At 45.6% G+C, this 22,133-nt stretch overlaps 1 protein-coding gene across 9 annotated transcripts in view; it reads right to left on the reverse strand.

Annotated features, from left to right (window-relative positions):
- ZCRB1 (zinc finger CCHC-type and RNA binding motif containing 1) overlaps positions 1-22,133 on the reverse strand; it is a 76,435-nt gene that overhangs the window by 44,171 nt on the left and 10,131 nt on the right. For 5 of the 9 annotated variants that reach the window (XM_081330377.1, XM_081330376.1, XM_081330378.1 and 2 more), the window contains one exon: positions 619-835. The exons of 1 other annotated variant lie outside the window; for it this stretch is intronic. In XM_081330377.1, coding sequence (XP_081186503.1) covers positions 707-835 — 129 coding nt within the window. In that variant the 3' untranslated portion in view covers positions 619-706. Of the gene's footprint in view, positions 1-618; positions 836-19,257; positions 20,399-21,856; positions 22,126-22,133 lie in introns of those variants that run through there. 3 more of the 9 variants (XR_014026797.1, XR_014026798.1, XM_081330380.1) reach the window with 3 other exon arrangements.

Raw genomic sequence — 22,133 nt, forward strand, 5'->3', positions numbered from 1 at the left:
GTTTCTTCCATTTGTGAATAATTGCACCAACTGTTGTCATCTTCTCACCAAACTGCTTTGCAATACTCTTGTAGCCCATTCCAGCCTTGTGTAGGTCTACAATCTTGTCCCTGATATCCTTGGACAGCTCTTTGGTCTTGGCCATGGCGGAGAGTTTTTAATTTGATTGATTGCTTCTGTGGACAGGCGACTTTTATACAGGTAACGAGCTGAGATTAGTAATACTTCCTTTAAGAGAGTGCTCCTAATCTCTACTTGTTACCTGTATAAAAGACACTTGGGAGCCAGAAATCTTGCTGATTGTTAGGGAATCAAATACTTATTTCACTCATTAAAATGCAAATCAACTTATAACTTTTTTGAAATGTTTTCTTCTGGATTTTTTTTTGTTATTCTGTCTCTCACTGTTAAAATAAACCTAGCATTAAAATTATAGACTAGTCATTTGTCATTGGGCAAATGTACAAAATCAGCAGGGGATCAAATACTTTTCCCCCTCACTGTATGTTATCTGCAGTCAATCAAATGGGATGCTATATAAATGATATAAAATTTAAAAATATATAACAAATAACAGAACTGAAATAATAGTATGAAGTAAACATAATACTATAAATGTTTGGTGCTTTCAAGTTATATTTTAATTACAAGAGAGACCATGGTTAACAACAGTAATCTCACAAAGTATATTTACATAGTATTTATATCAGTCACTAAGTTCTTCCTCATCACTAAAATATACACTTTTTTTGATGCGTGGTCGTCTTGAATCAGATGTGGAAGGCTTCCCAGCATTTTGAGTTGAACTTTGCTGTTCTTCTTCAATTTTGGCTTGCTGCAAAGTAATTGCATAAAACACAAAAATGGAAAACAGAATTATATTAAATTCTGTAACACACGCTGTCCAAAATTAAGACATTGACAGGCCCAGTTGTTTGCTTCAGCACTGTAATTTCTATTATTTTGAACTGTACTATCCTATGGGTGACATTACAAATTAATTATTAAATGGAAGGCAAAACAACAATGGTGCCTTCTTTCCTCAACTCATCATACAACAATCCATAAGAGAATATTATGTTTTAGCTAATTTATCATAGTGTTTGTAGCTATGTTCACAGATAATATGAACCAAACCACAATGGCTGCACATAAGTCACACCACGGTAAGATGGGATGGGATGGGAAGGGACAAGATAACTTTTATTATTACTTTTTTCTGTGAACACACTGCACACATTAAAAAATGAAATTCTGATGCTCTCAGAAAATATACCCATACATGCACCCATACACATACATGCAGACAAATAAACATACACTATATATACACATACAAACACACACACACATTGTCAGATGCCTATCTTGGCTTTCTTTGAAGCTCTCTAGCAACTGCCATAACCAGGGGGGAGGGAGCATTTGGGAGGGAAAGAGTGCTGGACATGTGAAATAATGCTGTGAGAATTTGGGGAGTAGGGACATTAGCAGGAACCAGAGATGCCAAACTGCCATCTGCCTGCCCTCAAGGACGCCGACCCTGGGAAAGGTATTTACAATGGTGCCTAAGGCACCAGGTTCCCAAAACATTGGGCCAGAACTGGATTGGACTGCTCTGGGCACAGGGAGGGTTTTGGACATTGGAGATTGCTTTCAATATATGATTTTCATACAGTTTTCTTTCAGACCTTGTCTCACTCACACTGCACTCAGTATCTCTAGTAAAAATACTTTTTCTCTAACATTCATGAGTCAAGGGTTGTTGACAAGCCATGAAAGCAGCTTGGAGGAGGCTGGACCTTACAGAGGGTCCCCGGCCAAACCACATCGGCCAAAAGAGGAGGTTGAATGAGGGGGAAATGAGTATCGGCAAGGAGGCTCCAAAACGCCGATGGTCACTCACCTGTTCTGTTCCAGCCTATGACCGGCCCTGTTTGTGTGTCAGGGACAACCCCTTTTTCCTTTTTTACAGTCAATAGGCTGGAAAAACCCAACCCAAATTTATTTACAGTTCAAACAAAAAAGCAACAGAATATTTCCTTCAATAACTGAATCAAAATATCAAACAAGAGTCAACAAACAAGAGTTAAACAGAAGTATCAAGAACAGACCAAGAATACTCTTAGAATGTCTCCAAACGGTTGCCTTCAGCAACCAGCCCTGCCCACACCTTCCCCTTTTATTATCAGTCACAAGGCATGGCTTCTCACTGCCTTCTCCTCCTCTCACTGAGTTGCCTCATTGATTTTCTCTGCTCTCCTCTGCTGGATTGCCTTCTGCTTCTAGCATCTCTGAACAGATTCAGCTGTGACTCATCAAAGTCAGACACCTTGTACTCACACAGCTGAGCCTCATGAGGAACATGACTGGAGGGGCCAGGCTGAGAGTCCTGCAGTACATCAGAGCCTCCCTCTGACACCAAAGGCTCTCCAAACCCCTCCTCCTCCTCCTCAGATTCATCGGACTCAACTGCTGGGAGCACAGGCTGACACTGAATCACAACATCACCCTGGGGATGAAAGGTGAAGAAGCAGAAGAGAAAACCCTCAGTATAACCGACATGAGGGGAAGCTGTGGAGACAGAAGATGAGAGCAACACAGCGGACAGGGTGAGGAGGAAGGCCAAGGAGAGCCAGACAAGCAGGAGGATCTGGTGGAACAAGCCCAAAGGGTACTGAGAGATGCCTTCAGGAACAGGTGAACCAGAGAACTCTTGCCCAGCTAGCCAAACTTTGAGCTGAACTGGAACCAATGGAGATAGCACAGCAATGCCAGCAGCCACAGCCAGAGGGGCAGCAATTTGACCTGGACCCACTCTGGCACAAGTGACCCTGCCAACAGCTGCTCCAGCAGTGCAGCCCCCTCACCAGTAGGACCATGTGACCATGGCTCTGAAAGGCACCACAGCAGAGTGGATGGTCTCGCTCCCCAACAATGACACCCCAGAACTCCACAGCTTCAACTGACCCACTCACCTAACACAAAGCACGAACTTGCATCAAAACCATCAATCAGGGTTGCAGAGGTGTGACAGCTTATAATCAAGAGTTCTGTGAACTGGCATGCTCGCTGGCTGATTGGCTGGAAGACATCCTGATCAAGCATTCCAAGATGGACTTAATAAGGATGTTTAAAACACCTGCATCTCAGGAGAAGCCCCTCACATCCTTCATCAGTGGTATGTGCTAGCCGAGGAAGTGGAAATCAACCTGGCCAGGTCCCCTAGCTGGAACATCCATGGATGGTGTTGCTCCTCCCCCGTAGTGAAGAGGGATACCCTGACAATGCCTGGACATAACCTTAGTCCCAAACACCGACCTACAGGCTACTTCAAATGTGGGAAGGAGGGGCATCGATTGCCGACTTGCCAAAGCGGTTCCAAAAACCAGTGGCGGTGTGGGGAAGAAGGCATGAAAGCTAACACCGAAACCTCATGAAATAGCCTTAGAGGGAGTTAAAGTCATTGGGTTCTTCCTGTCTGGCTATGGGGACCAGAGAATTCCAACCACCCCAGAGAGAAGCGACACAGACTCTGTGTCATGGTTCCAATTAATGAGACAGATCAAAGAACATTCAGGCATTGTTTTTCTAAAAAGTCTATAATAATGAGAACGAAGCATTGACACTCATGGATGGATGCCAGAATCTGAATTCTCCTCCCCTGAACACATCGTATCATACACAATTCCCTCCCTTAATTGCACATCATTAATCACATTCTCCAATTAGTTTAACATGCCACGTTTCACTTCCTATCTGTAGTGTGCCATACCTTATCTTGTTTAAAACAACCGGGTTAGCCTTCATTTTAATCAGAGCAAACAGTTTAAAGAAAAAGGCTGCCTCTTATATTGTCAGAGCAAAAACATCCAATGTTTGCAAGGTTGACAGTCTGATGACAATCCCCTGGTACATCACCCTATGAACCCATCCCAGTCGAACTGAACATGCCATCATCAGGCACCAAGGGAAAACTAAATGCATAGTGAGCTGTAAAGTGGTAGAGAAGCTGAGACTGAGGCTCTGACAATTGAGGGTGCCTATAGCATTTTGTCAACTGGACGGAACTGTGCCTGGAGGAGCCCCAGCCCATTTTATAACAGAGCTGGTAGAAATGCAAATGGGGAACCACGACTTTATTGTGGCTCCAGGACTGGAGAGACCCCTTTTACTGGAGCTGGCATGGCTCCAAAAATGGAACCCTTATGTTAACTGTGAAAGAGACTATTAAAAATCCAAAGGGGAGGGCTCAAGAGAGGAGAACTAAACCACTCAGGGTATGGTGGAATTAGCTGCGATGGCATGAAACCAGCCAAGACAGGACCCTAAAATCCCCAAGGAATATTGGGATCTCAGGGAGGTCTTTAGTGAAAAGGGACCTGATGTGCTCCTGCCTCACCAGCCAACAGACTGTGCCATCGAGATCCTCCCTGGGGCTAGACTGCGAAAACCCAAAGTATACTCTGTGACTCTCTGGGAGCTGGAAGAACTCTCATAGACAAAAAACTTGCAACGTGGATTCATTCAACCAGCCAGAGGCTGGACAGCCGCTCCAGTTCTATTCCGAGAAAAGAAGGATGGTTCTCTCTGCTTATACGTGGACTATTGTAGGCTGAACGTGGTTTGTGTGGAGAATATGTATCCCCTGCCACTTATGAAGAACACGTTAGCCCATCTAGCCAAGGGAAAAATCTTTACAAAATAGGACTTACGTGAAGCCTATTACTGTGTCAGGATTAAGGAGGGGGATCAGTGGAAGATGGAGCTCAACTGCCCTCTAGGGTGTTTCCAATTCAAAGTGCTTCAATTTGGTCTACAAGGGGCCCCTGCTGTGTTCATGCAACTGATTAACAAAGTCCTACATTAACACCTGTACAAAAAGGTGCTTGTATATTTAGAGGACATTCTGATCCACACCAAAATAAGAGCTGAGCATGTGAAGCTCATGCGAGCAGTGTTAAAGAAATTGTGAACGACCAAGCTATAAGTTAAGCTCTCAAAATATGAGTTTCACCAGGATAAAATCAAGTACCTGGGGTATTGGATCTCCCATGAGGGAGTAGAAATGGACCTTGAAATGATTAAAGTGGCACTAGAGTGGGTCCTCCTTGCACTAGGAAGCAACTTCAGAGCTTCATCGGGTTTGCAAACTTTTACCGGCAATTTATTCTCTCTTTTGCACAAATCACCCTACCTATCATGAATTTATTAAAGACAAAGGGAAGAGTAAGCCCAATCCTGGTTAACCCATAAAATGGAATATGCAATGTCAGGTAGCATTCAAAAAACGTAAATGGCTGTTCACAGCGGAGCCCATGCTAAGGCACCCAAATCCAGATGCCCCTTTTGTGATCCAAGCGGATGCTAGAGATGTAGCTGTGGGGGCCGTATTGCTACAGGAAAACCCCCAGGGGATCCTTCAACCCTGTGCCTATACCTCCAAGAAATTAAGCGATACAGAACAGAAATGGGCAGTATGGGAGAAGGAGGCTTATGCAGTCCAATGCTACCTGGTTACACTTCCTAAAGGTAAAGGTTCCCCTGCACATGCATGCTAGTCGTTTCCAACTCTAGGGGCTGGTGCTAATCTCCGTTTCAAAGCCGAAGAGCCAGGGCTTGTCTGAGGACGACTCCGTGGTCATGTGGCCGACATGACTAGACGCCAAAGGTGCACGGAATGCTGTTACCTTCCCACCGTAGTGGTCCCTATTTTTCTACTTGCATTTTTACGTGCTTTCGAACTGCTAGGTTGGCAGAAGCTGGGACGAGTAACAGGTGCTCACTCTGTTACGTGGCACTCGGGATTCGACCCGCCAAACTGCCGACCATCTGATCGACAAGCTCAGCATCCTAACCCACTGAGCTACCGCGTCCCTAGAGGGGTCTAAATACCCATTTGAAGTCTGGACAGATTGTAAGAACTTGAAAGTCTTAAAACTCCCATGGAAACTATCCTTTAAGCAAGTCCACTGGGTGAAATACTTCAACTGCTTTAATTTTATCCTATGTTACATCCCAGGGGAAAGAATTTCTTGGCAAATGCCTTGTCCCAACTAATGCAATACAACAGTTCCAGATCCAAAATCATTTAACCAGTCATCCCGTCAAACCAATTGGCAGCAGCAATAACCATGAGACCAGAGGTAAGCTAAAGCGGACATTCCCTGCAAAGTGATAGACAAACTGAAAACTGCTTTAACAGACAATGAATGGCTGATAACCCATAAAGAGGAGTTCACCATGAGGGATGGGCTAGCCTGGGTGGGGGCGAAACTATACATACCTGCCCCCTGCGAACTCTTGTTCTACAGACTTGCCATGACTCAAAGGCAGCAGGGCATTTTGGCTTTGTAAAAACCTTATATCTGGTCAAACAGCAATTTTGGTGATTGTCCCTCAAAAATTGAGAGCTATGTGGCTAGCTGCCCCATGTGTGCTTTGGCTAAGAGACAACCAGAAAAACCCATGGGATTGCTGCAGCTGATAGCAAATCCCCATGCACCTTGGAAAGAAATTTCTATGGACTTTATAGGAGATTTACCTGACAATGCAGGAAATACATGATTTGGGTAGTTACAGACTTGTTCTCAGAACAAGTCCATTTCATCCCATATCCTAAGATCCCATCATCCCGCACCTTGGTCAAATTGTTTGTGCAACACATTTATAGGCTCCATGGTGTCCCTGACCACATCATTTCAGATCGGGGGTACAATTCACGTTTTTGGCACAAATTTTTGAAATTGATAGGAACCTCTCAGGGCCTAAGCTCCTACCACCACCACCAAACAAATGGTGTGTGTGTGAGAGAGTCAACTCAGTGGTGGAACATTACCTCAGGTGCTACATTAATTATCAACAGGACAGTTGGACGGATCTTTTGCTGTTTGCAGAGGTGGCATACAATAATTCCATACGTAGGAGCATTGGGTTTACTCCTTTTAAGGTAGCATCAGGTCAGGATTTTATAGCAATCCCCAAGCTACCCCTGGAGAAGCCCCAAACCCCTTTGTAAATGGAGTGGATACAACAATTGCAAACCACATGGCTGGTAGCCTGCAAAGCATTGGAAGAAGAATGGGAAGCTTACAGGTGGCAAGCCAATCAAAAATGCACAAAGCCAAGAGTTTAAAGGAGGCACCAGAGTATACCTTTCCACAAAGTATATAAAACTGGGCCCCACATACATAGGCCCATTTTCTATTAGCAAAATTATAAGCCCAGTTATGGTCCAACTAGAACTGCCAAAAAACCTGAAGAGAAACCACCGTCTTCAACTTTAGCTTACTAAAACCAGAATTCACCTCTCCCCTCCATCAGCAATTTCCCATACCATCCATCCCTATTTTTATAGAGGGAGAGCAACACTTTGAAGTAAGAGATATTTTGGACTTTTAAAAATACAAAGGCAAAGTGCAGTACTTAATTGCATGGAAGCATTTCCCCAACTTGCAGTCCTAATGGGTTGATGGGCACTACATTTGAGTGGCCAAAGTCCTACGGTCTTTCTATCAGAAATACCCCAATAAACCATGCATGCCAAATCCCACCTAATTACCTAACAGGAACCAGAAATGCTAAACAGAGCCATCTGCCTGCCCTCAAGAAACCAGCCCTAAGAAGGGAATTTACAATAGTGCCTGAGGCACCAGGTTCCCAAAACAATGGACTAGGACTGCACTGGCCAAGGGGAAGGTTTTGAACATTGGGGATTGCTTTCAATATATGATTTTCACACAGTTTTCCTTCAGAGCATGCCTCGTTCATACTGCACTCAGTATTTCTAGTAAAAGTACCTTTTCTCTAACATCCATGGAGTCAAAGGAAAAAAGAGTCTTGAGAGTTAACAAGGTTGATACTATATAGTCCAAAGTTATTACAGAATCTAGTTGTTCTGCTTTGGATACCATGAAGCTTTCTCCCAGAAGGTAACAAAGAAAACTGGTCATGGAGAGGGTGTGTAGCATCCCTGACACTATTGCGGACCCTGGTCAAGCAGCGCTTATATGTTGTGTCTTGAATAGAAGTGAACATCTAATAATCTTTTCTGCTGTCCTCACCACTCTCTGCACAGCCTTCCTCTCCAAAACAGTAATATATCCAAACCACACAGTAATATGACAAGATGCTTTCAATCATCCTTTATAGAAAATGGTAAGGGTAGGGGAAGGAAGATCTGCTCTTCTTATCTAGTGTGATATATAATATCAATAGAAGAGAATATAGGCAGCTCAGGGTTGAACTGTGGAATCTTTAATGCTGTCTTGGTTGTCTGCTTGCAGACAATTCCTTACCAGGTTAAATAATATGAATGAGTGATGGGTGGGATTTGCTTGCCCTGCTACTGATGGTGGGATGTAGTTTTTCTTTTTGATAGTTCCTTAAATAAGGTACTGTTTCCTGCTTGATTGTTTGCTTGTTTATCTCAGTAGTTCCTTGATATGGTATTATTTTCTGCTTAATTACCTCTAATGTTAATCCTTAATCTCTTTAATCACACATACATGAAAATAGATGTTTGTGTATTCGTGTTTGTGTGTACATTTACCTGTACTATGAATATGTGTGTGTGTACACACACATACAGACAAACATAATACTGCTTAATCTCACAACACATTGACAGATTCAACCATAGCTTCAGCTGGAAAACTGCATCCTAGACCAAGCTAAATCCCAAAAAATACTGAAACCTTGACACTCAGACAAATACACCATGAATACATACATAGGGATAAACCACATTTACATACCATTCAAAAGAACAAATAAAAAAGCTAAGAAGGAAACAAAAAGATCAGAACACATTCTCTCTAGGACAGGTAGTCCTCAACTTACAATAGTTCATTTAGTGATCGTTAGATGTTACAACAGCATTGAAAAAAGTTATGACCATTGCAGCATCACCTGGTCACGTGATTTATATTTATATTCAGATGCTTGACAACTGACTCACATTGCAGTGTCCTGGAGTCATGTGATCCACCTTTTGCAATCTTCTGACAAGCAAAGTCAATGGGCAAACCGGATTCACTTAATAACCATGTTACTAATTTAACAACTGTAGTGATTCAAATTTGGGCTCAATTGTGGTTGTAAGTTGAGGACTACCTGTAGTCAACAGCCAGGTAAGCAAGGATTAACATCAGACAGTAATCAAGCAGAAAGTAAGTTAATCGAGGAACTTAAAACAACAAACCACTCTTCCTTGACATACTGATCAGTAGAAGAAATGGCAACAAATTAGAAATACAAGTCTATTGACTTCCGGGTGGCAAGGCTCCGCCGCAGGCAGCCATTCTGGCTGTCAGCCCCATCGTCTCCGTAGAGCCGCCGAAAACAGCGCCGATCAGCTGTTTTGACGGCTCGGAAGCCCGCTCCTCGGGAGAAGAGGAGGGGGTGAGCGCCAAGGTAGGGGTAGAGCTCTCCAGGGCCGCCAGAGTTAAAATTCTGGCGGCTGAAGGATTGAGCCCCCCCGAAGCCTGAGTTTGCTCCGGACTGCGGGGTGCCTCTGCTCCGGGCTTTTGGAGCAGAGCAGGGCATCAGCAACCATCCCTGCCAGCAAGAGAACTTGGATGCAGGCAGAGCGATACAGGAGAATCAGGTGAAAGTGAATTTATGATCTTTAACTCGGTGGACTTTGTGGAGTTTGATGAAAGTGAAAGTACGTAGCAGGCAATAGTGGGTGAAAATGGCTGCCAAATCTTCAAAAGTTCCTAGAAGTGCGGGGGCTTCTCCGGTGCAGCAATCTTCGTTACAAGCCTTAATGCCCCCCCTGCACCTGCACCTGCACCTGTACCAACATTTACAGTTAAAGATTTGCAGGATGTTTTCCAAGAGGCTTTATTTATTTATTTATTTATTTATTTATTTGATTTGTATACCGCCCTTCTCCCTAAGGTCTCAGGGTGATGAACAGTGAACATAAATAACAGAATGCACAAATAGTTATCTTAAAACAATAATTAAAACAGAACCCATCAGACCAGACCGGATTGCTTAAACAGATATGTTTTTAGGTCGCGTCGGAAGGAGCGAAGGTCGGGAGCCATCCGGAGCTCAACCGGTAAACGGTTCCATAGGTCAGGTGCGCTCACAGAGAACGCCCTCCCTCTGGGAGCTACCAGACAGCATTCTCTGAACGGCGGCACCCTTAGGAGGCCCTCTATGTGGGAGCGTACTGGACGGAGGGACGTTGACGCTGGCAGCAGGTGATTCCTAAGGTACTCCGGACCCATGCCATGTAGGGCTTTGAAAACCATTACCAGCACCTTGAATCTTACCTGGAGGACAACTGGGAGCCAATGCAGTTCACGGAGTAGAGGTGTAACATGGGAGTATCGGGAGACTCCCATCACAACTCTCGCGGCTGCATTCTGTACCAGTTGGAGCCTCCGAGTGGTCCTCAAGGGCAGCCCCATGTAAAGAGCATTGCAGTAGTCTAAACGAGAGGTCACGAGTGCATGAGTGACCATACGTAGGGCATCTCGGTCTAGATAGGGCCGTAATTGGCGAACCAGGCGAACCTGGGCAAAGGCTCCCCTAGTCACAGCTGTTATGTGGTCTTCCAAGGAAAGCTGTGAATCTAAGAGGACTCCCAAGTTGCGAGCCCTATCTGTGGGGGGTAATAACTTACCCCCTATAGAAAGAGATGGAATGTTCTGAATATCTCGAGATGCCGGTACGTACAGCCACTCAGTCTTGTCAGGGTTGAGTTGAAGCCTGTTCTTCCCCATCCAGACCTGAACTGCTTCTAGGCAACGGGACATCACATCAAGGGCATCACTGAGGTGGTTTGGGGTCGAAATAAAAAGCTGAGTATCATCAGGTGATACCCAACTCCAAAACCACGAATGATCTCACCCAGCGGCTTCATGTAGATGTTGAACAGGAGAGGCGAGAGGACCGAACCCTGAGGGACTCCACAAGTGAGCGGTCTCGAGCTCGATCTCTGCCCTCCTGTTAATACCGACTGCGAGCGTCCCATGAGATAGGAGGAGAACCATTGGAGAACCGTGCCTCCCACTCCCAATCCCCTGAGACGCTGCAGTAAGATACCATGGTCGATGGTATCAAAAGCCGCTGAGAGGTCTAGGAGAACTAGGACAGAGGAACAGCCTCTGTCCTGAGCTCTCCAGAGATCATTTATTAGTGCGACCAATGCCGTCTCTGTGCTGTGTCCGGACCTGAAACCCGATTGGTACGGGTCCAGATAGTCAGTTTCCTCCAGAACCGAAGGGAGCTGATGTGCCACCACACTCTCAACAACCTTAGCAAGAAAGCGAAGGTTGGAGACCGGACGAAAGTTGTTTAATATAGTTGAGTCCAAGGTAGGTTTCTTGAGGAGGGGTCTCACCACCGCTTCTTTCAAGACGGAGGGGAAACAACCCTCACTCAGGGAGGCGGATATCACCGCCTGGAGCCAGATTCATGTTCCCTCTCGAGCAGAATAAACCAGCCAAGAAGGGCACGGATCTAATAAACAAGTGGTGGAGCTCAGCTTCCTCATAATTCTGTCCACTTCCTTTAGGGTCACAGGATCGAATTGAAAAAGCAATCTCAACAACTAGTTGATCTTATGGATGAGAGGTTTACTGAAATGAGGGCAGACATCTTACTTGCATTTCAAGGCATGGCTGTATGCATAGAGCGCCTGGACGAGAGAGTGGAAGATCTCAGCCAAAATAATATCAGATTAGATGCAAAAATGACAGAGACTGAAAATGTGGTGGATAAAATTGACGACGATTTGACCTTGGTACAGTACCGAGAGATTTTTGAGATGAAGGACGATTTGGAATTGCGAGATATCTGGAGAAAAAGAAATTTGCAAGAAAAGGACTATACTTTATTCTCTGATAGATATCAATCTTTTTCCAGGATTGACTTCATATTAATTACTAATGATTTCTTTTCTAGGATTAAGAAGATTAAGATTTGTCCAAGAACTATGTCTGATCATAGTCCAGTATGGTTAGAGATAGAAAAAGATAATAGGGATAGGTGCTCCTGGCGTTTAAATGAAAATTTGTTTAGAAATCAGGAAAATGTGGAAGAGTGTAAAAAACAGATGAAGGATTTTTTTAAAATTAATATGCATAAAGGTACTTCTATTGAAATGGTTTGGGACGCTAGTAAAGCTTATATGAGAGGTTTATTAATATATTTGAACAACAAATATAGATGTAACTTGGAATTTAGGAGGAAAGAATTAGAGAATGAAATTAGGGAAAAAGAAAAGGCTTTAATTTTGAACCCATCGGATGGGAAGACTAAAGAGGTAATTAATTTATTAAGGGGACAGTTTGATAAGTTGATGGCTGATCAAGTGGCAACTAACTTACAGTATGTTAGACATAATACTTTTTGCAATGCCAATAAACCAGGTAGATGGCTAGCTTATTTGTTAAGGAAGAAGCAAAGGGCTTCTAATATAGATAGAATAGAACATAAGGGTAAGGTAGTGTACCAGCAGAGTCTTATCAAAAAGACCTTTGTTGATTTTTACTCTAAGTTGCATGCTAGAGATAAGATTAGTGAGGCAGATATTGATGAATATTTGATGAAAGCTAATATTCCTGTTCTTACGCAAGAACAAAACGAAGAGATGAACCAATTGATAACTGAGGAAGAAATTTTTTCAGCAATTAAACAATTGAAAGTGGGCAAAGCGCCACGTACGGATGGATTGACTGCTGTGTATTACAAAAATTTACAGTTAGAGATGGTGAAGCCATTAAGGGAATTGTTTCAGACAATTCAAATGGGAGGAGGGGTACCTCCGTCTTGGAAAACTGCTTTTATCTGTTCGATTCCGAAGGAAGACCAGGATGTCAACCAAGAAAAAAATTATAGGCCAATATCACTTTTGAACACGGACTACAAGATATTTGCTAAAGTTTTAGCTAACAGATTAATGAGGGTATTGCAACAAGTAATTCATGGTGATCAAACTGGGTTTATAAGTGGTAGACAAATGAAGAACAATGTGAGGCATATAGTAGATTTGTTGGAATTTTTGGAAAGAAACAATCAGATCCCTGCAGCGTTGATCTTTTTGGATGCTGAAAAAGCCTTTGATCAATTGAATTGGCAATTTTTGCTGAAAGTATTAGATAAAATGAAATTTGGGGATAAATTTTTACAACCAATCAGGGCATTATATCAAAAGCAAACAGCCCACATAATAGTTAATAATAGTTTGACTGAAGTATGTAATATTGAAAAGGGTACAAGGCAGGGGTGCCCGTTGTCACCCTTATTATTTGTTTTAACATTGGAGATATTATTGATTAAAATATGGGGTTCGGACAAAATTAAGGGAATTCAAATTAGAGACCAGGACTATAGATTGAGGGCGTTTGCAGACGATCTGGTTGTTACAGTGACTCAGCCTGACTATTCAGTTGTAGAATTGATGGAGATAATAATGCAATATGGGAAAGTTTCTGGATTTAAGGCTAATATACAAAAAACTAAAATGTTGTCTAAGAATATGACAGTATCACAAAAGGCTGTTTTAGAAGAGCTAACGGGATTTGAAATAGTTAAAAGGGTTAAATATTTGGGGATATATTTATCACCCTCAAATGTAAAGTTATATAAAAATAATTATGAAAAGTTATGGGGAAAAGTTCAAAAAGAATTAGATAGTTGGAAAAAATTACAATTATCTTTATTGGGAAGAATTGCAGCTGTGAAAATGAACGTTTTGCCAAAATTTTTATTTTTATTTCAAATGATACCAATACTTAAAAAGGATTCAAACTTGGAGGAATGGCAAAAAGATATTAATAAATTTGTTTGGGTAGGGAAAAGGCCACGAGTCAAATTTAAGATTATGCAGGATACGCGTGAGAGAGGTGGTCTTAAAATGCCTAATTTTAAATTATATTATGAAGCTGCTGCTTTGTCAGCGATAAGTGATTGGTTTAATTTAACACAAGGGAGATTACTAAATCTTGAGGGCCATGATTTGTTATTTGGATGGCATGCATACTTATTGTATGATAAGAAGGTGGATAATGTGTTTAAGGTACATATTTTAAGGTATGCTCTGTTGCGAGTTTGGAAAAAGTGTAGACATAAGTTAAATTATAAGATACCTATATGGGCAATACCGAAACACGCAATAGAAAATATAAATATTGGGTTTAAATATGATGTGACTACATATAAGGAAATTTTAAATTTGGAAAGGAATGTATGGCAATTAAAGCCATATAATATCTTAAGAGAAGAAAAGATTGTACAAACTTGGTTTCAATATGGGCAATTACAGGCCAGGTGGAAGGAAGACCAGAAAATTGGTTTTTCAATGATTGATGAAAATTTGGTAAAGCAAATTAGAGATCAAGGTCAAGCACATATTAAAAGGATATATCTTGCATTGATAGAAATTGATTCAGACAGAACTTGTTAAAGACTGTATGATAAAGTGGGCTCAGAATTTTCAAGAAGTCATTACAATGGATACTTGGGAAAAGATTTGGGTGAGAAATGTAAAATTTACGCAGGCTCAAAACTTAAGAGAGAACTTTTATAAAATGTTTTATAGGTGGCACTTAGATCCTAAAAAATTAGCAAGTATGTATCCGAATTGCCAGCCCAAATGTTGGAGGTGTGGCGGTGAAGATGCAACGTATTTTCATATATGGTGGACCTGTAAAAAGGTTAAAGCTTTTTGGATTAAAATTTGGTGGAACATGCAAAAGATATTTAAGAAAAGGATAAAGTTTTGTCCGCAACTGTTTTTACTGGGCATTATTACTGAGACTACTGTCGTGGACACTAAGCTGATGTTGGACTTAATTACGGCAGCGAGACTTTTAGTAGCGCAATATTGGAAGAAGGAAGAACTGCTGACTATAGAAGAATGGACTTTAAAAGTCTCCAATCTGGCGGAAATGGCAAAGATTTCAGCGTACTTGAAAGACCAGCCGCAACAGAGTTATATTGTGGAGTGGAGAAGATGGATTGATTATATCCAGAATAAATATGGGACTAAAAAGTTTCATCTAGCATTTGAATAAGTATTGATGTGATATTTAGATTGCTTGTAGTTATTTTACAGGAGTTAAAGTGCGATAGATTTAATATTTTATTGTTGTTTGCATAAGGTAGACTATGATTGTTTGTATTTTTATACCCTGTATTGAGCTCTGGGAAGTCGGGAAGGGGGGAGGGGGAGGGGAGGGAGGTGTTGGAAAGGTTTGGGGAGAGGGAAGGGGGTGGGGAGGGGTTTTGTCCTTTTAAAAAATGTATTGTAAAACTTTTGAATAAAAAAAAAGAAAAGAAAGAAATACAAGATATTTTTGCCGGCTCCAAAGATGGCGGACGTGCTGGGGAGAGCTCCGTGAGCCCCAGCGGTAAGGCGTCCCCCAGGAGCCCCCCAGGGATGTCTCTGGACCCCTGTGGTGGGGTCAGAGGTTTGGGAAACTGAGTTGGGCAATGTGCCGCCCGCTGCCTCCCCGGACCGGCCGGAGGGGCGCCAGGGCATCTCCGGCCCGCCCCCTGAGCCGTTTACGGCTGTTTTGAATGGGTGCCAACGTCTCCACTCTGCCTCGGCCGCCTTGGTCTACTCTTGGGCGGCGTCGGCGTCTCCGAGCGGATCTACATCAAGGAGACGCCGCGGACAGCGGAGACAGCAGCGGCGACGGCGGCGGCGACAGCTTCTCCAAGCCTCCCACCGACCGTTTTTCCAGGGGCCTTCGACGGTGGCGGTGGCAGCGGCGGTGTGGCATCTCCGGCCCGCCCCCTGAGCCCTTTGCGGCCGTTTTGAATGGATGCCGACGTCTCCTCTATGCCTCAGCCGCCTCGGCCTTTTCCTGGGCAGCGGCGGCATCTCCGAGCGGATCTTCATCAAAGGAGACGCCGCGGACCAGCTGATCAGTGGAGACAGCTGCGACGATGGCGGCGACGGCGGCAACAGCATTACTTCTCCGCCCTCATCGCGTCCGCAGGTAATCGCCCGGCTGCCCTGTTTAGAGTGACCCGCTCCCTTCTGAACCAAGAGGTGAGGGAGGAGCCCTTACAGGGTCGAGCCGAGGAATTTGGTCAATATCTGTTGGATAAAATCGCTCGGATTCGAACCGGCCTGGACTCCAGAGTCTGAGGAACAGGACACGGGCAGTCTTGTCGACGTCATCTGGGAGGAGTTTGATCCTGTGACTCCAAAGGAAGTGGACAGGATTATGAGGAGGTTGAGCTCCTCCACATGCTTATTGGACCCGTGCCCTTCCTGGCTGGCTTATGCAGCTCGGGAGGGGACACGAGGCTGGTTCCAGGCGGTCATCTCTGCTTCTCTGAATGAGGGTCACTTCCCCGCCTCCTTGAAGGAGGCGGTGGTGAGACCTCTCCTCAAACCTTGGACCCAGCTACATTGAATAACTTTCGTCCGGTCTCCAACCTTCGCTTCCTTGCGAAGGTTGTTGAGAGTGTGGTGGCGCATCAGCTTCCTCAGGTCCTGGATGAAGCGGATTATCTAGACCCGTGCCAATCGGGTTTCAGGCCGGGCTACAGCACGGAGACGGCATTGGTCGCTCTGATGAATGATCTCTGGAGGGCCCGGGACAGGGGCCACTCCTCTGTCCTAGTCTTATTAGACCTCTCGGCGGCTTTCGATACCATCGACCATGGTATCTTGCTGCGGTGCCTCAGGGGATTGGGAGTGGGAGGCACGGTTCTTCGGTGGTTCTCCTCCTTTCTCCTGGGACGCTCGCAGTCGGTGTTGGCAGGGGGACAGAGGTCGACTCCGAGGCCTCTCGTTTGTGGAGTTCCTCAGGGGTCGGTCCTCTCGCCTCTCCTGTTCAACATCTACATGAAACCGCTAGGTGAGATCATTCGTGGTTTTGGAGTAGGATACCATCAGTATGCTGATGACACCCAGCTTTTCATCTCGACTCCAAACTGCATCAGTGATGCCCTCGACGTGATGTCCCGTTGCCTGGAAGCAGTTCGGGAATGGATGGGGAGGAACAGGCTTCAACTCAACCCGGACAAGACTGAATGGCTGTACATACCGGCATGCCAGAATACTCAGAATATTCCATCCCTTAACATCCGGGGTGAGTTATTACCCCCTGTTGATAGGGCCCGCAACCTGGGTGTCCTCCTAGATTCACAGCTATCCTTGGAAGATCACATAGGAGCTGTGACCAGGGGGGCCTTCACTCGGGTTCGCCTGGTGCGCCAACTACGACCCTACCTGGACCTGGATGCCTTACGTACAGTCACCCATGCCCTTGTGACCTCTCGCCTTGACTACTGCAACGCTCTCTACATGGGGCTGCCCTTGAGAGCCACTCGGAAGCTTCAGCTGGTGCAGAGTGCAGCTGCACGAACACTTTTGGGGGCTTCCCGATACTCCCATATCACACCTCTCCTCCGTGAGCTGCACTGGCTTCCAGTTGCCTTCCGAGTGAAATTCAAGGTGCTAGTGATGACATACAAAGCCCTACATGGCATGGGTCCGGATTACCTACGGGAGCACCTACTGCCAGCGTCAACACCCCTCCGTCCTGTGCGCTCCCACATAGAAGGCCTCCTCAGGGTGCCACCGGTCAGAGAATGCCGGCTGGTGGCCCCCAGGGGGAGATCATTCTCAGTAGGTGCGCCAACCCTCTGGAACTGCTTGCCTGCCGAAATCCGGATGGCCCCCGACCTTCGCACCTTCCGGCGTGACTTAAAAACCTACCTGTTCCAGCAAGCCGGCCTGGCCTGATAGATTTTGGGGTTTCATTTGTTTTTACTATTGTTTTACTGTATACTTACCTTGCTCTGTACACCGCTCCGACTCCCTCGGGAGAAGGGTGGTATATAAAAACAAACAAATAAATAAAATAAATAAATAAACAAATAAACTGCTCCATTATCAAAGTAACAACCAAACCTCACAAGAACTGTGTAAAAACATTATTCAAATAATCCCAAATGCACTCCAGCAACCCAAAACCCAAAACCTTGCGGCGATGAGGACAGCAAAGGCTAATTATTTCGCTGCCCTCATCGCGTCTGCAGATAATCGCCCGGCTGCCCTGTTTATGGTGACTCACTCCCTTCTTAACCAGGAGGTGAGGGAGGATCTGTTGCAGGGTCGGGCCGAGTTTAGTCATCATCTGACGGACAAAATCGCTCAGATACGGACCGGTTTGGACTCAGACTGGGCAGAGTCTGACGTGGAGGAATCGGATGGTCTTGAGCATGTTATCTGGACTGAGTTTGATCCTGTTTCCCCTGATGATGTGGACAGGATTATGGGGAGGCTGAGCTCCACCACCTGTTTATTCGACCCGTGCCCCTCCTGGCTGGTTTTTGCGGACCGGGAGGAGACACGAGGCTGGTTCCAGGCAGTAATAACTGCTTCCTTGAAGGAGGGTATCTTCTCCTCTGCCTTGAAGGAGGCGGTGGTGAGACCCCTCCTCAAGAAGCCTGCCCTGGACCCGGCTGTTTTAAACAACTATCGTCCGGTCTCCAACCTTCGTTTTCTGGCGAAGGGTGTTGAGAGTGTGGTGGCTTCTCCTGTTCCTGGAGGAAACTGATTATCTGGACCCGTACCAATCGGGTTTCAGGCCCGGGCACAGCACAGAGACGGCATTGGTCACGCTGGTGAATGATCTCTGGCGGGCTCGGGACAGGGGTTATTCCTCTGTCCTAGTCCTATTAGATCTCTCAGCGGCTTTTGATACCATCGACCATGGTATCCTACTGCGGCGTCTCAGGGGGTTGGGAGTGGGAGGCACCGTTTTACGGTGGTTCTCCTCCTATCTCCTGGGCCGCTCGCAGTCGGTGTTGACGGGAGGGCAGAGATCCGCCTCGAGGCCTCTCGTTTGTGGAGTCCCTCAGGGGTCGGTTCTCTCTCCCCTCCTGTTCAACATCTATATGAAGCTGCTGGGCGAGATCATTCGTGGTTTTGGGGTGGGGTATCATCAGTACGCTGATGATACCCAACTTTTTTTCTCCACCCCGAACCAACCCAGTGATGCCCTCACTGTGATGTCCCGCTGCCTGGAGGCGGTCCGGGTTTGGATGGGGAGAAACAGGCTTCGTCTCAATCCTGCCAAGACTGAGTGGCTGTGCGTACCGGCATCTCGGATTAACCAGACTATTCAATCATTAACGATGGGGGGTGAGGTGTTACCCCCCGTTGATAGGGCTCGCAACTTGGGTGTCCTCCTGGATTCGCGGCTCAGTTTTGGAGACCATATAGGAGCCGTGACCAGGGGGGCTTTTGCCCAGGTTCGCCTGGTGCGCCAGTTGCGACCCTACCTGGACCGAGATGCGCTATGCACAGTCAGTCATGCGCTCGTGACCTCCCGTTTAGACTACTGCAACGCTCTCTACATGGGGCTGCCCTTGAGGACCACTCGGAGGCTTCAGCTGGTGCAAAATGCAGCCGCGCGAGTTGTGATGGGGGTTTCCCATTACTCCCATGTAACACCTCTGCTCCGTGAGCTGCATTGGCTTCCGGTTGCCCTCCGGGTGAGATTCAAGGTGCTGGTGATGACCTATAAAGCGATAAATGGCTTGGGTCCAGGATATCTGAGGGAACACCTGCTGCCGGCATCAAGGTCCCTTCGTCCTGTGCGCTCCCACAGGGAGGGCCTTCTCAGGGTGCCGCGGGTAAAAGAATGCCGCCGGATAACACCCAGGGGGAGGGCCTTCTCAGTGGGTGCGCCTGCCCTTTGGAACCAGCTGCCCGTGGAGCTTAGGACTGCCCCCGACCTTCGATCATTTCGCCGAGACCTGAAGACCTGGCTCTTCGAGCTTTCCGGCCCAGGCTGAGTTTTAATTGGGGTTTTAACTGGGGTTTTATATGTTTTATATTTTTTCAGGTATTTAGTTTAATCTTTTTAATTGTTCTTAATTTTTGTAATGATGTTTTTATGCCCTGTAAACCGCCCTGAGTCCTGCGGGAAAGGGCGGTATATAAATCCAATAAAATTTAATTAAAATTAAATTAAATTAAAAAAAGGAAAAAGACTGCCTATTCATCTTCCAACAAAATGGATACCCATTCAACTTTATTAAAAAGCCTGACCCCTCAATCTACTATAGCACTAGCTATGAAGAGGATAACACTGCCACACATCAAAATATCTCAGAAACAACCACAGATTATTATAAACATACAGCATCTCCATAACATACAAAACAACTAAAGCCCTCCAAAACATCACAGTAGCCCAAGAACAGGACTTACCTACAACATCGCATCCCACCAGGCTCAAGGTTGACTCAGCCTTCCATCCTTCCGAGGTAGGTAAAATGAGGACCCAGATTGTTGGGGGCAATTAAGCTGACTTTGTAATAATGCCGCTTGGGGTGTGTGTGAAAGCCCTAATAAGCAGGCATATACATAGAATGAAGGCTACTGCTAAGCTTGTAAGCTGCCCTGAGTCTTCGGAGAAGGGCGGGATATAAATGGAATTAAAAAAAAATAAAAATAAAACATACACTGTAAGGACTGTAACAGTCACTGTGTAGTAAACATCTATATGAAGCTATATCTATATGAAGTTCAACATCTATATGAAGCCGCTGGGTGAGCTCATTCGTGGTTTCGGGGTGGGGTATCATCAGTATGCTGATGATACCCAGCTTTTTCTTTCCACCCCGAACCAATCCAGTGATGCCCTCGACGTGATGTCCCGTTGCCTGGAAGCGGTCCGGGTTTGGATGGGGAGAAACAGGCCTCGTCTCAATCCTGCCAAGACTGAGTGGCTGTGCATACCGGCATCTCAGACTAACCAATCTTTTCCATCGTTAACTATGGGGGGTGAGGTGTTACCCCCTGTTGATAGGGCCCGCAACTTGGGTGTCCTCCTGGATTCACGGCTCAGTTTGGAAGATCATATAGGAGCCATGGCCAGGGGGGCTTTTGCCCAGGTTCGCCTGGTGCACCAGTTACGGCCCTATCTGGACCGAGATGCGCTACGCACAGTCACCCATGCGCTCGTGACCTCCCGGCTAGACTACTGCAATGCTCTCTACATGGGGCTGCCCCTGAGGACCACTCGGAGGCTTCAGCTGGTGCAGAATGCAGCCGCGCGAGTTGTGATGGGAGTCTCCCGATACTCCCATGTAACACCTCTTCTCCGCGAGCTGCATTGGCTTCCGGTTGCCCTCCGGGTGAGATTCAAGGTGCTGGTGATGACCTATAAAGCCCTAAATGGCATGGGCCCGGATTATCTAAGGGAACACCTGCTGCCAGCGTCAATTTCCCATCGTCCTGTGCGCTCCCAGAGGGAGGGCCTCCTCAGGGTACCGCCGGTCAAGGATTGCCGACGGGCGATCCACAGGGGGAGGGCGTTCTCTGTGGGCGCGCCTGCCCTATGGAATCAACTGCCAACGGAACTCCGGACTGCCCCCGACCTTCGTTCATTTCGCCGGGACCTAAAAACCTGGCTCTTTGAGCTATCTCGTCTGGACTGAGGGGTTTAATGTTTTTAAATTGTGATTTAATTTTTGCGGCTAGACTTAATTTAATTTAATTTTAATTTTATATTGGATTGTTTTTAAATTTTGCCTTGTAAACCACCCTGAGTCCTTTGGGAATAGGGCGGTATATAAACCGAATAAATAATAATAATAATAATAAAGACAAGAAAGACAAAAAATTAGGAGAACGTATCCATGAGCACCAACTAGCAGTCAGAAGACACAATCAAAATTCTTTAGTCTCACAACACACGGATAGACTCAGCTGGCAAATTGAGCATACCAGACTAAGCAATATTCCCAAAAGCTAAGGAATTCCTGGAAGTTTGGCCCTCTTGACATATCAGCCATCAGTAGATACAATAAACCACATTTACACACCATTCAAAAGAGACAATAAAAAGGCTGAGGAAACAGACCACAACACATCCTTTCCTGCAGCCAACAGCCAGATAAGCAAGGATCCTCACTGCACTTGTGTCAGAGGCACCAAGGTGCTTCCAGGTTGAAAGGATTAGCTGCTGACATTGTTGCCCAGGTAACACCCAGCTGGGGGTTCCTTTCATGTCCCCAGCATGAACTGGACAAAGGACAGGAGATCACCTTGCTCCATGGTGGCACTCAGGTGTCGAACATGAACTTGTTGCTTGTCAACCCAGCATCCTAACCATGCAAGCCACCGTGCTCCTAAGGAG

The sequence above is a fragment of the Vipera berus genome (assembly GCF_964194415.1).
Source record: "Vipera berus genome assembly, chromosome: 6".
Lineage (NCBI taxonomy): Eukaryota > Metazoa > Chordata > Lepidosauria > Squamata > Viperidae > Vipera > Vipera berus.